The 12,451-nt window shown below is 44.3% G+C and overlaps 1 protein-coding gene across 1 annotated transcript in view; it reads left to right on the top strand.

Moving 5' to 3' along the window:
• zgc:158328 (EMI and FXa_inhibition domain-containing protein) overlaps positions 1 to 12,451 on the top strand; it is a 43,430-nt gene that overhangs the window by 29,018 nt on the left and 1,961 nt on the right. Inside the window, exons 19-35 of the mRNA XM_026342019.2 lie at positions 699 to 824; positions 1,128 to 1,259; positions 1,341 to 1,469; positions 1,587 to 1,718; positions 2,008 to 2,136; positions 6,057 to 6,185; positions 6,954 to 7,082; positions 7,390 to 7,518; positions 7,635 to 7,763; positions 7,942 to 8,070; positions 8,184 to 8,312; positions 9,361 to 9,492; positions 9,746 to 9,874; positions 9,951 to 10,079; positions 11,067 to 11,195; positions 11,548 to 11,676; positions 11,812 to 11,940. Coding sequence (XP_026197804.1) covers positions 699 to 824; positions 1,128 to 1,259; positions 1,341 to 1,469; positions 1,587 to 1,718; positions 2,008 to 2,136; positions 6,057 to 6,185; positions 6,954 to 7,082; positions 7,390 to 7,518; positions 7,635 to 7,763; positions 7,942 to 8,070; positions 8,184 to 8,312; positions 9,361 to 9,492; positions 9,746 to 9,874; positions 9,951 to 10,079; positions 11,067 to 11,195; positions 11,548 to 11,676; positions 11,812 to 11,940 — 2,199 coding nt within the window. The remainder of the gene's footprint in view (positions 1 to 698; positions 825 to 1,127; positions 1,260 to 1,340; positions 1,470 to 1,586; positions 1,719 to 2,007; positions 2,137 to 6,056; positions 6,186 to 6,953; positions 7,083 to 7,389; positions 7,519 to 7,634; positions 7,764 to 7,941; positions 8,071 to 8,183; positions 8,313 to 9,360; positions 9,493 to 9,745; positions 9,875 to 9,950; positions 10,080 to 11,066; positions 11,196 to 11,547; positions 11,677 to 11,811; positions 11,941 to 12,451) is intronic.

The following is a 12,451-nucleotide window of genomic DNA, read 5'->3' as shown; positions in this document are numbered from 1 at the left end:
CCTGAATTTCAATCTTTTTCAGTTCCCATAAATCCTTCTTTGTACTGTCTTCTTCTGTTTTCTCTGTTACTTTTAATGGATTAAATGGATTTAGTAGGTGGGATAAATAAGGCTTTCTCTTGAATTCACCTGGTCAGAGCAGGTGTTCCTGTTATTATCAACTGTACAACGAAAAGTATGTTGTGGAGTGTTCCTCCACGGCACGGTGACCCCTGGGTGTTTACTCTGCTCGTTTATCTGAAGCTTGGCTCTGTTTAGTGATCTACAGTTATACTGATTATTAATCTGGAGCTTCTGGTAAAAACATGACTTTGCATCTCTGTGGACTAGATTAAAATAACAGAGCAGAGCTACAGTAGGTCAGCACTAATGCACAGTCCAAGCCTAGGCTTGCTCAGTTTGTCAAAACCAAATAGGGAAAAAAAGTCATCCACATTATCTGATTGTTGTTAGCTGAAGTTGAGGGCCAGGTCGTGACAGGGGCGATTTACTTCAGCTACTGCTGCAGAGGCTTTTGGCAGAGCCTGAATAAACAAACAGAAAATGATTGAGCTGCTCTAAAAGTTCATTTTTGCTGTTTTATCCCTTAAGACATTTGTGTCCAATGTTGTGAAATGCTGTCTTGTGGATTTCTGGTGTCATACTGTGACCATTGTGTTACATCAGTCTCTGTTTTTCATTTTGTGATGTGGTGCTAGCCTGCCAAGCTGGGAGCTATGGAGAAAACTGTCGTCTGACCTGCGACTGCGGAGGATCTCCTTGTGATCCCGTGACTGGACAGTGCATCTGTCCTGCAGGGAAGACAGGACCATCCTGTCAGGAAGGTATGCTTACATTGTCACATTGTCCTTTAATATTAATTATGGTTTTGTTGCGTATAGGGGGAAGAAATGTGATGAGACGTGAAGAGAGTCCAGCATCAGTATTATCTTTAGACCACTGAACAATGTGGTGTATGTGCTCTTTCTGCTTCTCTGACTAAACCCATCCTTGGTCCATTACTTCCTCAGAATGAGATTTACAACATTCAGAAACCTATTTAGTACATTCTCCTCCAAGTTTTTCACACATAAATGGCTTTATGGCTTACTGCTGCGTTAATCTGAGAGATACTTGACACTCCCCAGACTGCCCTAATGGTTTTTGGGGGTTGAAGTGCCACTCTGTATGTCCTAACTGTGAGAACGGAGGATCCTGCAACAAGCAGAATGGAGATTGTGACTGCAAGCCAGGCTTCACTGGAAACCTCTGCCAAAATGGTGCGTTTCAGTCATGCTGAGATTGAAGGTGTCTGTCTAGTACTGTTTGAACTACTTAACCATCACTGTCTGTTTGCATAGAGTGCCCTCTGGGTTATCATGGACCAGGCTGTGTAATGCACTGTTCATGCCACGCTGATGCCAGCTGTGACCCACAGACTGGACACTGTGTCTGCCCTCCTGGCAAAAGAGGTCACGACTGTGCAGCTCGTAAGAACTTGTGTTTTAATAATTGTTATCACTAAGTCATCAATGTTACACAAAGAGCATCACATTAACATATTTCATCAACAATATCCTGTGCGCAACATTTTCTGACCTTCACAGCCTGTGAGTCTGGTTTCTGGGGTCAAGGGTGCCTCAGTAAATGCCAATGCCAGGAGAGCTCTCTGGGATGTGACTCGGTCACTGGTCAGTGTGTGTGTGAAGCCGGGTTCACTGGGGAGCACTGTGAAAAGAGTAGGTAACTTCTTCTACAGCCCAGTTTCAAGATATAGCTTAGTAAATGCTGCCACCATGAGGTGATTCTCACTTATAACATCTTTTGAGTTCTCAATACTGAAAGTAACCAATTGAATAAATAATTTGATCTCAAGATGTTTTATTGTAGTACGTTTTTTATTTGATTCTAGGGTTTGGAATCAAGATTCAATATTTAACATAATAAAGGCCATATTGTAAAATTGTCTCCTGATATTTGCCTTGCTTATATGTTCATCATGTTATGTTCACATGTTGTTTCATTCAGAGTGTATGAAGGGCAGTTATGGGCAGGACTGTGCCCAGCGGTGCCAGTGTCAAAATGGAGCCCTCTGTGACCATGTGAGTGGGGCCTGCACGTGTTCCCCTGGATATGCTGGAACCTTCTGTGAAAAAAGTAAGATTTCTTTTTACTTTTATTAGTGACCAAACTAAGGTGCCTGCTTGAGTTGGAGTTATTTAAACCATCATTAATCCATCATTTACATCTCTAAACACTGTGGCATCATGGCAAGAAGGACTGCAAGGACTCTAAATCGCCTATAGGTGTAAGTGTGAGTGTGAATGGTTGTCTGTCTGCCCTGCGATGGACTGGTGACCTGTCCTCTTACCTGATGACAGCTGGGATATGCTCCAGCACTCCTGAGACCTTTCAGAGGCCAAACAATTAAGGATGGATAGTCATTCATATATAGTATATGAGCATTATAAAGATTTATAAACACTAGTAATCAAAGATTTCTCACTAACACATAACCAACTCTTCATCTCCTCTTTTTCACACCTATGCAGAAACATAACACAGTCCACGAACATTTCTGTTATTTCTATTATCTGACTTAATTCAGTGAGGATAAAGAGTATCATTAATTATATTTGTAATTAATGTGTGTTGTTCATATCATTTACATGTTTATTATAATTAGGGACCAATCTGGATTGTAATCTTGAATTCTGTTCAATTTAAACTGTGAAATTACTCATTACATTTTTTGAACAGATTCTGAAGGCAGCGGCTTTTATAAGCATCCACAGAGCTTTGAATTGTTTGTTATTTTTGATTTTTATTTAGCATCATTTTGATTTCACATTGATCTTCAGCTGTTAGGACAGTAGAGGGCGCTGCAGGATCTTCTTCTGAGTTTTTTTCGTCTCTGCCACAGATTCAATGAATCATCAGATAGCCCTTGTAATGTCATGGGAAAAATCATTTTAAAACCACACAAAACCCAATATATAATTTGTATTAGTCATCCTGGGTTAGATGTATTTCATAGACTGTAGAGTCTTTTTAATCCCTGTGCCACAGAAAACCCTTCATGTAACTAATATTCATCTCATCACTGGGATATTTGTCGTGAAGTTTAAGATATGCCAACAGTCAAAGAGTCTTAACAACATAATAGATTTGTTCTTGATTATAGTCTCTTGACTTGAAGTTGGCTCGTGTCAATACAAAATCCAAGATTTACTGTAAGTATACTACCCCGTCCAGAAACTCTTACCGCCTTCGTAGCATGTGAGGCATCGTAAATCATGGATGTGTCACACTAGAACAGATCTATACATCCCTAGTCATAACAGTGTAATGGCCTTAGACGTAGACGTCACTCTGATTGGATGTTGCTGTGGAAATAGGGCTATCGCTCTGACCAGATTCTGTTTTCTGAAGGCCTTTCCCCCTCACTCATAGGTGTCCAGTTTCTCAGTCTTCTGCTGGGCCTCTTCCTTCAGGAGAAGTCAGGAAGAGGCCTGCGCTGTGAGAAGGACCAGATCTCTCTAGTTCATCTGTTTCGCAGAACTTAAATGAAAAGACATGACTTTCCCTCTCAGTCTACGTGGGTGATTTTCATCCATGCTCTGGCTTATATGTTGTTATTCATAGAAATAATTGGTTCTACGAGGCTCAGAAAGCTTGTTACTATGGCAAAAAGGCTGTTTCATTGAGCATTCTTGTGGCACCGAGGCTGATGCTAAACACTTCAGTAAAGTTTTGTCAGAGGAAACGGGGCATTGTGCTGACATGGGTCCCGCGCTACACCACTTCTTCAATTAACATGGCTCATGCTCTGTTTCTGGTCTCCAGCTTTGATGTTTGCATCAAAATAGTTTGGTCGCAGTAAAAAGAACCCAAGTCTGATTGGCATTGAACATCCGCGTTATTGTTGAAGAAACTGGGTTGTTTTGTTGTTGTCGTTGTGTTGTCCTCTTTCAGTGTGTAGACTCTGAATAGCACCAGGAAGTCCTATTCTGCGTTTTCTCTATCCGCTCTATTTCTGTGGTCTGCTCTCCCCAGCTGTGTGGTCCCTGGACCTGCTTTCTGGGCTGACAGCAGTGGCTCTTACACAACCAGGGATCTGGAAATAATCCTCCTGTCCTAAAAAGCTCATTTAGTCTAGAGATGGAGTCTTTCAGCGATGGCACAGTGTGTGTGTGTGTGTGTGTGTGTGTGTGTGTGTGTGTGTGTATGTGTGTGGTGGACCGAATCTTCTGTGCCCACCTATAAACAGAGACTCAAAGGGAAGAGACTGCATTTACAAACTCTAGCAGACACTGTACTAATATCAGATGACAGATCGCTGCTCTGTGGTGAAGATGGAAACCAGGCGCCCCCTGCTGGCATAAACAAATTACAAACTTTGCCATTTATTTGTGTCATTATAGCCATTGTGTGGTGCCTGATGGGTTTGAAAAGGAAGGGACATGTTAGAACAAGCTGATTTGATTATTGTGACTGGTCTAAAAACGTCACTGAAAGAGAGCATCACTCACATGAGATGTTTAATGCTTACATTTTAACATCATGTGTTGAGCCACTGTTTCGCATGTAAATAAATATGTCCGACTCACATATTTCTGCAGCATTTTCCCACAGGATTGAAGGACTAGCTTGTTGCTATGGTCCTGCTGCTATCATAATAATAAACAACAGACAATAAAGCAGTGATTTCGCTACAGCACCACCACAGGCCTAATGTACAGCTGGGTTAAAATGACAGCATCCTCAGTGGGCTAACTTTAATAACATTACAGCTCTAACCACTACAGAGGCAGGCAAAGACGTCATACTGTCAGCGTGGGAACATAGTGATGATCATGCCAGAAACTGCTGAGCAGGAAAGATACTTTTCCCCATTTTAAGGCCCTGAGGCAGAAAAAGTAGGAGTGGACAGCATCATCAACTGGAGCTAGAGAGGGAGGGTGTGATGCATAAAATATACCCCGAGTAAGGTAATGTGGCATTTCAAATACAAAAAACCACCAAGTTACACATTTCTGTTGCGCTCCCAATTTGTGCCTTTCTTTGGTAACATGGCCCACTACTTTCCTCATAGATAGAAGAGGCAGTATATAAACTAAATGAAACACGGCTGGCTGTTGAGATAATTGGGACAGTCTCAAAGCCTCGCCAGACTCTTACATAGTACTGCAACAGAAAACAGAAGAGGCTACTTGACGAGAGACACGTCTGCGACGGCTGTTGATCAGTCGAGCTCTGGCAGTTCAAGAGCATCATTCCTGTAAATAAAGGCCAGAATGAGAGAATTTTTATGGACTATTATGTTTGAGTTAGGCTGTGATTTCTTCAGTGACAAATTGAGCAATCAAAAAAGAGGCCGTGGATAAACAGTCATTCTTTCCTGTTCTGGTGAAGTCATGCATACAGACAATATTTACATCCCAGTAGTGGAAAGGTTCATTCATCCTGCAGCCTCGAGCTAGGTTCTTGTGGACAGGAGAAACCGTGTTTGCCAAACTCTCTGAGTGTCAATTGACTCTACACACACTTAAACAATCTCTCTGGCTCTGCTCGAGAATGGGAAACAGACTCTTACGCAGATATCTCCTTGCATCAGCGGCGGTGCTGGAGGTGCGTGTGCCTGCGTGTGTCAGAGTGCCACAGTAACCTGACTTTGTTTTGCAGCGTATCAGTGTATTGGTGAGGCCTGTGGACTCAGCAGGTGCTCTAATTACCGGCTCTCTCCGTGCCCCCCCCTCTCCCCTCTAAATGGGAATGGCATCCGAGCCGCCGCCAACTTTGATGTGGCCCAGATTCACCACACATGTGGGACATGAGCTCACTTAACTAACGCAGACGCTCTGCAAATGAACAGCCGCAGCGTGGTACTGCAATTTGATATTGGTATTTTCAGTAGGTGGTAAGACAGAGAGGGAAAGTCGGAGCAGAAGAAGAGAGCGAGAGATGGGGAAGGGAATAGGGAGGACTAAATAAAAAAATGGCATCTAAACCTTTTCCTCTCCTCTTTTGTGAAGCTGCCAGTTCTAACCAGTCAGATGTTTTATCTTGGCCCACAGTGTGCCCGGACGACTTTTACGGTCTTGACTGTGGCCAGATGTGCGAGTGCAGGAACGGTGCCCGCTGCCACCACATCACAGGAGCCTGTCTATGCACCGCCGGCTGGGCAGGACCACACTGCATTCTGGGTAATGGAAGCCACATCATTAAAACGGGGTGTGAGGGAGGCCCTCACTGCAGCCCATCACGACATCCTCCCCTTAAACACAACTATGATGTGTTTGCGAACAATTATCTCTATAATGAGACCTTTCCAGTGACTCTTTTAGGGATGGGTAAGGGTGGAGAGAGGAGGGGGGGAGCAGGGAGCCCCTTGGCATACATGGTTTAACTGAGCTCTATTCTGGAGACATGCACCCACGTGTTTATAGCGATCAACATTAGGAAAGGGAGAATATAACTTAGAGGAGTCTTTAAGTTGCTTATAATCAGGGTTTTTGTGCTAAAGGTTCTTGAGGATTTCATGCCGTTGTTTTAATGAATCCAGTGAAATGCCCACTAAAAGTTCTTAGTCTGTCATTCTGCAGCCTTTTTCAAGACTTTCCTCTTGCCACAGCCATTTTGTGGTCCTAACTACCAAAGCCAGAGTCAGCAGAAAGCCACTAGCATGACTTAATGATGCATCTCTATCATTAGCGCATTTTCCTCCCTGCGAGCCTCCAAATGACATCTTGCACTTTGATCGGTGAGGAGAAATTTACAATATGTCACGTGTGCGTGTGCTGAAAACCCTAACGTCCAAAAATGTCATTCATCCCTTTAGTCTCATACATTAGCAATGTACAGTATCTGAAGTGGCTTTTAAAGTTATACCGACTGTGTCTATATGCTGCTACCGTGTCTGCTGTTCCTGATCGTGTGTGTGTGTGTGTGTGTGTGTGGTTTGCGTGGGGCAGAGTGCCCGGAGGGTCATTATGGAGAGCAGTGCAATCAGACCTGTGAGTGTCAGAATGGGGCCAGGTGTGACCACGTCACAGGGCGATGCAGCTGCACAGCCGGGTGTACCGGAGTCAGCTGCCAACTGCGTGAGTAGCTCATCACTCACTCCCATAAAATTACCATGACTGAAGCTGTCAACAAACTGTATTTGCTGCTACTTTCTTACCACTGAAATCTGACATCATGACGAACCTTTTTACAAACCACATTTCTGTGTTCCAGACCTCCACTGATGACATTTATTTCTACAACGTATTAAAATCATATTTCATATTTGATTCTCATAATCAATACATGTATACAGTATACTAAATGTGCATGTCTTAATGATTTGCTCGTTTTACGTTTCACTCATTCACTACAGTCTGTTCTGTGTTATGTGTGTGAGAACAGCTTGTCCTGCAGGGCAGTATGGGGAAAACTGTTCTGGACAATGTCTCTGTCAAAATAGAGGCTCCTGTGACGTCATGACTGGCCAGTGCTCTTGCCCACCTGGCTGGACTGGAGCCGCCTGTGAGTTAGGTGAGCATGAGACCAAACATTTGATCCTCTGCCCTTCGTCTTCACAGTTCAGTGTCTTGGTATTGTATTCGTGAGGCAAATGATTTAATTTATGTTGACCTTTCCGTCTCTCCTAGAGTGTGAGGATGGACGTTATGGAGAGAAGTGCACTCAGACCTGCGGCTGTGTGAATGGAGGGAGATGTGATAAAGTGACAGGAAGATGTGTGTGTCAGCCTGGTTGGACGGGAGAGCTTTGTCAGTCAGGTGACCATCAGGACGCCCTGTATCACTGTTACTGTCACCTTTACTGACATGTCTGTAAAGTAAAATAAAAGTGAAGGTTCATTTGCTCCTGGACCCTTAAAACTAACTGAAAAAGTTTTTTCTCAGACTCTAACGTGTGTGTGTTCTGAATGCAAATGCATGTGTGTTTCGTTTGAAGCCTGTTCTAAGGGATTCTTTGGAGAAGGCTGTGAGCAGAGGTGCGACTGTGTCCACAGTTCAAGTTGCCACCACGTGACAGGCCGCTGTGAGTGTGAGCCAGGCTGGAGAGGAGCCAGGTGTGACGGACGTAAGTGTGTACAGGACAGAGGAAATTGCAACTGAATGAAACTGACAATAGAGGAGCTTTGAACATGGGAGTAAACTGTTACTGTGTGCCTTCACGTGCATGTCCACCCCCAGCATGCCTCCCAGGGTCCTATGGAGCTTCCTGTGCCCACCGCTGTCAGTGCCAAGCTGGGGTGTCCTGTCACCATGAGACAGGGAGCTGTGGATGCCCAGCGGGGACGACAGGGCCCGGCTGTGAGAAATGTAAGAATAAAAATTTATTATATGTATTTCACAAATGTCCTTAACTGATTTCAGAAAGTCTGTACCTACATCACTGCTATTTGTTTGTTGATGGAAACACTGTCACACTGCAACGCAGCACTTCCATCAGGAAGGAAAGGCATCATGGGATTGAAGTGATCACCAAGAGTCCGTCCGTTAATACTAATGATCATTTTCTTTATTCCTCATCCTCCTGGGAAAGATTATCATTTATTCAATTTCAGGAAATGTACTCTGCACCGACACTAAAGCCTCACTGTCATGGGGCGTTATGCTAATGTTTCATTATTTAGACCGTACCCTTTAGGACTAAACAAGCAGCTTCACCGCTCCTTCTGTCCCCCCCCTCACCACCTTAGCTCCCTTCCTCTCCTCACACACTCCCCAGACATCTGATAAATGTTACACACCGGTTGCCAAGTAAAACAGAAGGCATTGTTTTTGTCTCCTCGGCGGCGGATAAGGGCTTTTGGAAGGCAGACATGCATAATGACAGTGCCGTAATTGCCTCTTTAGTCTGGAGTCCTTTCTTATCTGTCCCCCATGCTGCCTGCTGCTGCCTGACTGAGTAGCTGAGTGCCGCGGTCTCACCCGAAAACATACTCGGTTCACAGATTCATCTTGTTTGCTATGACTGATTGTCTGTGGAGCCCATTCATTATTGTGATGAGCATATACGTATGTATGCACAATGCGCGTGTGAAAAATGTCCCTCTGTGTCCGTTTTGGGTTCGGGCACCAGGGAAAGTTTTTTCTTTCTTCAATACTGAATGTTCCATTATGTTTACAGAATAATCTGAGTAAGGAAAATTACATTTGTTTTGTCTTTGCTCCCAAAGTACTGAATGTGTGCATGTTTTAGACTCTGCCTGCTGTTTCAGTTTAACCAAAACTAGCTGTGCATCATTGAAAATGTGTAATAATTGAACATGTGCTCATTCATTTTTTGACTGCCCACTTCCTCCTGAATTTCAACAAATGCTCCCACTGTTGTTTATGTGATATATTCCTGCATGGATCATCTCAGCCTGTCCTGTTGGTATGTTCGGCCCAAACTGCAGCCAGCTGTGCCAGTGTTCAGGAGACCAGGAGCAGTGTCACCCTGTGACGGGGAAGTGTAGCTGCCTACCTGGTTACTACGGCGCGCGCTGTGAGCTACGTACGTATAATATGAGAAATGTGCCACTATTCATGTGTTCATGTAGGATTTGTGGTAGAATGTAGAAGCTGGGTACATGTTTGGTCTAATTAGTTTCCTTCTCTGTGTGTCACAGTGTAAGTTGTGTATCTTTTATATCACTCACTATACATTGTGCTTTCTTTCACATATCATTTCTTTTACTCACAAACAACAACGGCCTTCCCTCCTCTTTTTCTCCTCTTCCTTCCCTCCTCGCTCTGTTTGCCTTCAGGATGTCGAGCTGGGACTTTTGGACCAAACTGTAAGTCCAGGTGCAGCTGCATCAACGGCGGCCGCTGCGACTTCAGGACGGGGGCTTGTTACTGTCCCCCCGGCTTTATCGGACCCGACTGTAGCTCAAGTAAGTTTTGCACCTGCTTGTACTTCAGAATGAAAAAGGGTCGTGTGTGGATTAAGGCATCATTTTCCTTCTGCAGGTTGTCTCAGCGGGTACTACGGGAAGGACTGCGCTAAGCTGTGCTCCTGTGGGCAAGGAGGGCGGTGCCATCCAGCGACGGGGAGCTGTATCTGTGCCCCTGGTAGGATGGGACAGTCCTGCCAACAAGGTAACTTTGATTGCTGGGGAGCTGCGGAGCTGGGGAGCTGGGACACATCAGTCCTTCTTGTTTCTGATATTAATTACAGCCATATTGTAAACAGGAAGCATTCTGACACTTAAAGTTTAAGAAAAAATATTTCTCCACTGAATTGACAATAGACAATTTATTGCTCAGCGCTGAGGAAGAAGGTATCCCCAATATCAAACTTGATTTGTGTTTAGTCTTCTATCTTCGACCATTCTCTGAGTATACAGAGAGTTCCCACTGACGCTGACATGCATCAGTGGGAACCATTGGCCATAATGGGTTTGACAGAAATAAGAGTCCTAACTGGCAAGTGAGAAACAGCGAGTAAACGAGGCTGCATGCATGTTCTACATTCTTGTACTGTATATTTAAGCAGCAATCCTTCATTTCCTTAGTGTGAGGCCTCTGATGATCACAGAGCCGTTTTCCCGGGAAAGAGAGGCAGAGCTGGCTTTTCTTAATCGCTCCCTTTATCAGCAATTCAGCAGGATTGCAAGCGGGGGCTTTCCAGCGCTGTTTGTGTTAACTGTTCTCTTCTTTAGCCTCCTGCATGCACTTGGACATACCGCCTCTTATGGCCCTCTTGTTGAATGTTTACAGAAACCTACAAGTAGCTCGTTCTCTGTGTTCCATGTCGCTGAAGTTGGCAAGGAAGCAAATAAATAAACAGGGAAATCAAAGACGGCTCGCTTATTGTGTTCCCGATCTAAATTACCCAAAGAAACATGATTATTCTTTTATATCAGCGCCAAATTAGACTACTTTGGGATCTCTTTAATGAACTGTTGCTTAAATAAACATGAGTGCGGTTAGTGTGTATGTGTGTGTGTGTGTGTGTGTGTAAGAGACAGATAGACAGAGCACTCACTGGGCACAGTGTGTTATCTGTGTGTTCCACCCATTGTTGTGATTGCTGAGTGGAGCAGAAGGGCCCGAAGTTCTGATGTTATCTCAATGTACCTTCAGCGTGTCCTAGGGGGCGCTACGGGCTGCAATGCAGAAGCACGTGCAGCTGTCAGAACGGGAGTCCGTGTGACCCCGTGGACGGATCCTGCAGATGTGGACTGGGCTGGACTGGACCCCGCTGTGATACAGGTACGACTGCAGGAGCAGCAGGCACCACAGTTAAAAATCAAAGTGAACAAAACAGAACTCATTTCTGCAGAAATCAAAAAGTTAGAAGCAATAAAACGATAACTCAAACTGTTCTATAACCATCTGTGCAGTATCACTGTGGATTTGAAATGAAGCGGTTAAGAACTAGAAATGCAGACTTTTAGATTTAATTCAAGACTTGTAAATTCTGGAGAGGGTTTTATTCCAATGTTGGATGCGCAGAATGCAATAATATGTATAAACTATTTATTCATAATCAATAATACTGCTTAATACTGCATTAAGCTGGAATTTACTATACGGTTATGTGTGTGTATGTTTGCATGTGAAGTCTGCTCACCGGGAAAATACGGTGTCGACTGTGCACACGACTGTCCATGCCACAACAATGGGACCTGTGACCGTTTTACCGGCGCCTGCAGGTGTACTGCTGGATACTACGGCCACGCCTGCCAACACAGTAGGCAAACTCTCTGTAATACAAACGAACAACATGGTAACAAGGTTACCAGCGATGTCTCTGATATAATTACATAGTCGTTTTTAACCTTGCAAGTGTTCTGCACCTAAACTCAGTTTCTCGTGTTTCTCCCAGGATGCCCCTCAGGGTTTTTCGGGATAAACTGCGCCCAAACCTGTGACTGTATGGTGAGCCAGACATGTGACCATGTGACCGGCCAATGTGTGTGTCCACCAGGCTATGAAGGGCCACAGTGTCAAAGACGTGAGTATATATGTTACCGACCACATCTCCTCTGTCTCAAGGAGACAAGCTGCACATTTCCCCCTTTCAACATCAGAAAGATTAGACCCTACAGTTCAGATTTATTATTAGATATTAGCTTGCTTTGTATCTTACTTGTATGTTGCTTGGAAATGTAAATATGGCTATCTAAAGGTTCATTCTGCTAAAACTCATCATGGAGAGAGACACACCATCGCTGTGCTCACAGCCACAAGCATGTGCCCTAATAAAAAAAAGCTGGATGCCCAGCTGCAATGTACACAGTCAGATATGATCATGAATGAATAAGAGATCTCCAAAAAAAATCCCGAGTGTGTTCTGGCAGGCAGACAGACAGGCTAGCAGGTAGGTGGGCAGACAGGGAGGCTGGTTATTTGATGAGAGTCAGGTGTTTCCTGACTGCTTAATGCATTCCTGTTACATCCTTGTGCCCTCCCGCCTGCTCGCGGGGGCTCTCAGCCGCAGTGTGAGCGCCTAAATGGCCACTTCA

Source organism: Anabas testudineus, chromosome 13 (assembly GCF_900324465.2).
Source record: "Anabas testudineus chromosome 13, fAnaTes1.2, whole genome shotgun sequence".
Taxonomy (NCBI): Eukaryota; Metazoa; Chordata; class Actinopteri; order Anabantiformes; family Anabantidae; genus Anabas; species Anabas testudineus.
The sequence above is the reverse complement of the archived record's forward strand: the minus strand, read 5'-3'. Positions and strand labels throughout refer to the sequence as shown.